Below are 2,017 nucleotides of genomic sequence, written 5' to 3' on the forward strand. Positions count from 1 at the left end.
GAGCCATAGAAACTCGTACGAGCAGAGGAGGAGCGAAGTCGCGGCGAAGAAGGGCGCCGAGCGGTCCCAGAGGTACGCCTGCGCAATAGCAAAGAGACCCAAGAACGCGATCGTTGTGCCAAGCTGGACGCCGCACGCGTGCGCCTTGGGGCAGTTGGCAAAAACGACGGTGCTCAGTCGCGAGGAAGACGCAGAGGAAGAGACAGTCTCGCGTGGCGTTGCAGGTACACCAAAGTACGTCGACTTGGCGAGCTCTTCGTCCATGTCGTCGTACATGCTCGAGGGGGAAAACATGGATCCTTCGATCGAAACGACGCTTGGAAATCTGCCGTTTTCATGTTCCGCACAACCTATATGCCTACCAAAGGGACAAAACAATTCGCTTGGTATCTGTAGACTCGATGGTTTGGAAGAGGGCGGTGTCTCTTTCATGGCTTAGTGCTAGTATACTCATACACGCATGCTGGTGGTGTGCCAGGACTCCTCAAAATGCCGTTGCGCATCGTAGTCGCGGGCTTGAATGCGGCGGCGGTGCTGGTGCCGTGTGCTTGGCGCCAACGCCGTGTGGGGAGTAATTTCGATTTTGTGGTGGGGGGCTTCGAGCTCGTCGATGTGCCAAGCAACAGCGCGGGACGTGACCAAAAGCTGGACGTACTGCTTGTCAATGCAAAGGTCGTCCAGCCACGTAACAAATGGACGCGAAGCGACGAGCGCATCGACGCCATCGAGCAGGATCAGCGTCGCGGCTTGGGGCTCCGACGACCTAATCATAAGAATCGTAAGCAATGTGCTCACCGCTGCTTCCGTACAGACCGGTCGGCGGTTGCCGCGAGCCAAGTGTCGACTTGGAGCTTGAGCTCATCGAGGCCAGCGTCGTTTGCGACCCCAGGGCACGTCTCATCGATATCTTCAACGCTGATGAATGTGATCCCGCGCGCAAAGATACGCGTGAGCTGCAAGGCGTGGGCCGCGCTGCAGGCTAGCTGTGTCTTGCCCACGTCGCTTGGTCCATGCAACCATACAACACGGGCTTTGCGGCTTGCGAGGTGACTGCAGATCTACGCACGAAAATAGCGGACCTCCTAGAATCGTCGCTTTGCTTTTGAGCGAACCTCTCCCTCGTCGAGTTGGCGCTCCTTGTACTCCTACGCAGTCCATCGTCATGAGAAAGAATGGAACTAGAACAGGTAGACGCACCCGGACTTCCTTCGGGAGGTAATCGGCCTGAAGGCGCGGGAACGGGTCCCCGGGCAACACGTCCGCGTCATCAAACGCTTCGGGAAAGATGAACGCCGAGTGATCGGCGCCACGCGGCAGGAGGACAAAGTGGTCCGCTGCCTATAGCGAGCTGAGTGGCACCAGTTTTGATCGTCGCGATGCCAACCTTTTCTGCGTCGTAGATATTCGAACGGCGGACGTCGTGTTGTGCCCCGACAAAGCATTCGCCGACGCTGCGTCCGTAATAAAGCAATGTGTAGAATGACCTAGTCCAGAGGCACATAATGCATATCAAGAGTCGCAAGCAATCCTACATCACAAAGTCGACGCGAGCGTCCTCGCTCATGGCCGAATTGGCTTGAATGCCAATGACGTGCTTGACGCCCATGGCCAGGAATGCGTCCGCTACATAAATGGTTTAGGGTTCAGGGTTCAGTGGTGTAGATGTATTGAGCACCCATCTTCTCGGCGTGCGACGCAAGCACAAACACGAGTCGTGGTGGTGGCATCCCCGTAAAGTACTTGGCGAGATCTCTGGCGGAAAAGACGTCGCCCATCAAGTCGTGTGTCTCGAGAAGAAGCGCGTCGCCGTTGACGCCGTTCGCACAGAAGTGCAACACGGGGCATCCAGTGCTCGTAATTCTCGCGAGATTTGAGCGGGTGGCCACAACCGGGCGCACAGCCACAGCTACGATACATCGAATATCAACATTGCGCAGAGAGAATCGCGCGTCGTACGGTGCTCCGGGGCTCGATCTTTTCGCTATCAACGAGCAACATCCCATCACACGTAAAACAA

General features: G+C 56.6%; 2 protein-coding genes across 2 annotated transcripts; both read right to left on the reverse strand.

The window, feature by feature from the left end:
- Nucleotides 1-13: 13 nt before the first annotated feature.
- On the reverse strand, nucleotides 14-276 carry SPRG_18741 (hypothetical protein; the record flags this gene model as incomplete). Its single annotated transcript, XM_012358183.1, has 1 exon — nucleotides 14-276. A coding segment is annotated over one exon (263 nt), but the record flags the coding sequence as incomplete, so codon positions are not given.
- A 174-nt stretch (nucleotides 277-450) lies between these two features.
- On the reverse strand, nucleotides 451-1,058 carry SPRG_18742 (hypothetical protein; the record flags this gene model as incomplete). Its single annotated transcript, XM_012358184.1, has 2 exons — nucleotides 451-763; nucleotides 814-1,058. Coding segments are annotated over 2 exons (558 nt in total), but the record flags the coding sequence as incomplete, so codon positions are not given.
- Nucleotides 1,059-2,017: the final 959 nt, after the last annotated feature.

The sequence above is a fragment of the Saprolegnia parasitica genome (assembly GCF_000151545.1).
Source record: "Saprolegnia parasitica CBS 223.65 unplaced genomic scaffold supercont2.1424, whole genome shotgun sequence".
In the NCBI taxonomy this organism is placed as follows: domain Eukaryota; phylum Oomycota; class Saprolegniomycetes; order Saprolegniales; family Saprolegniaceae; genus Saprolegnia; species Saprolegnia parasitica.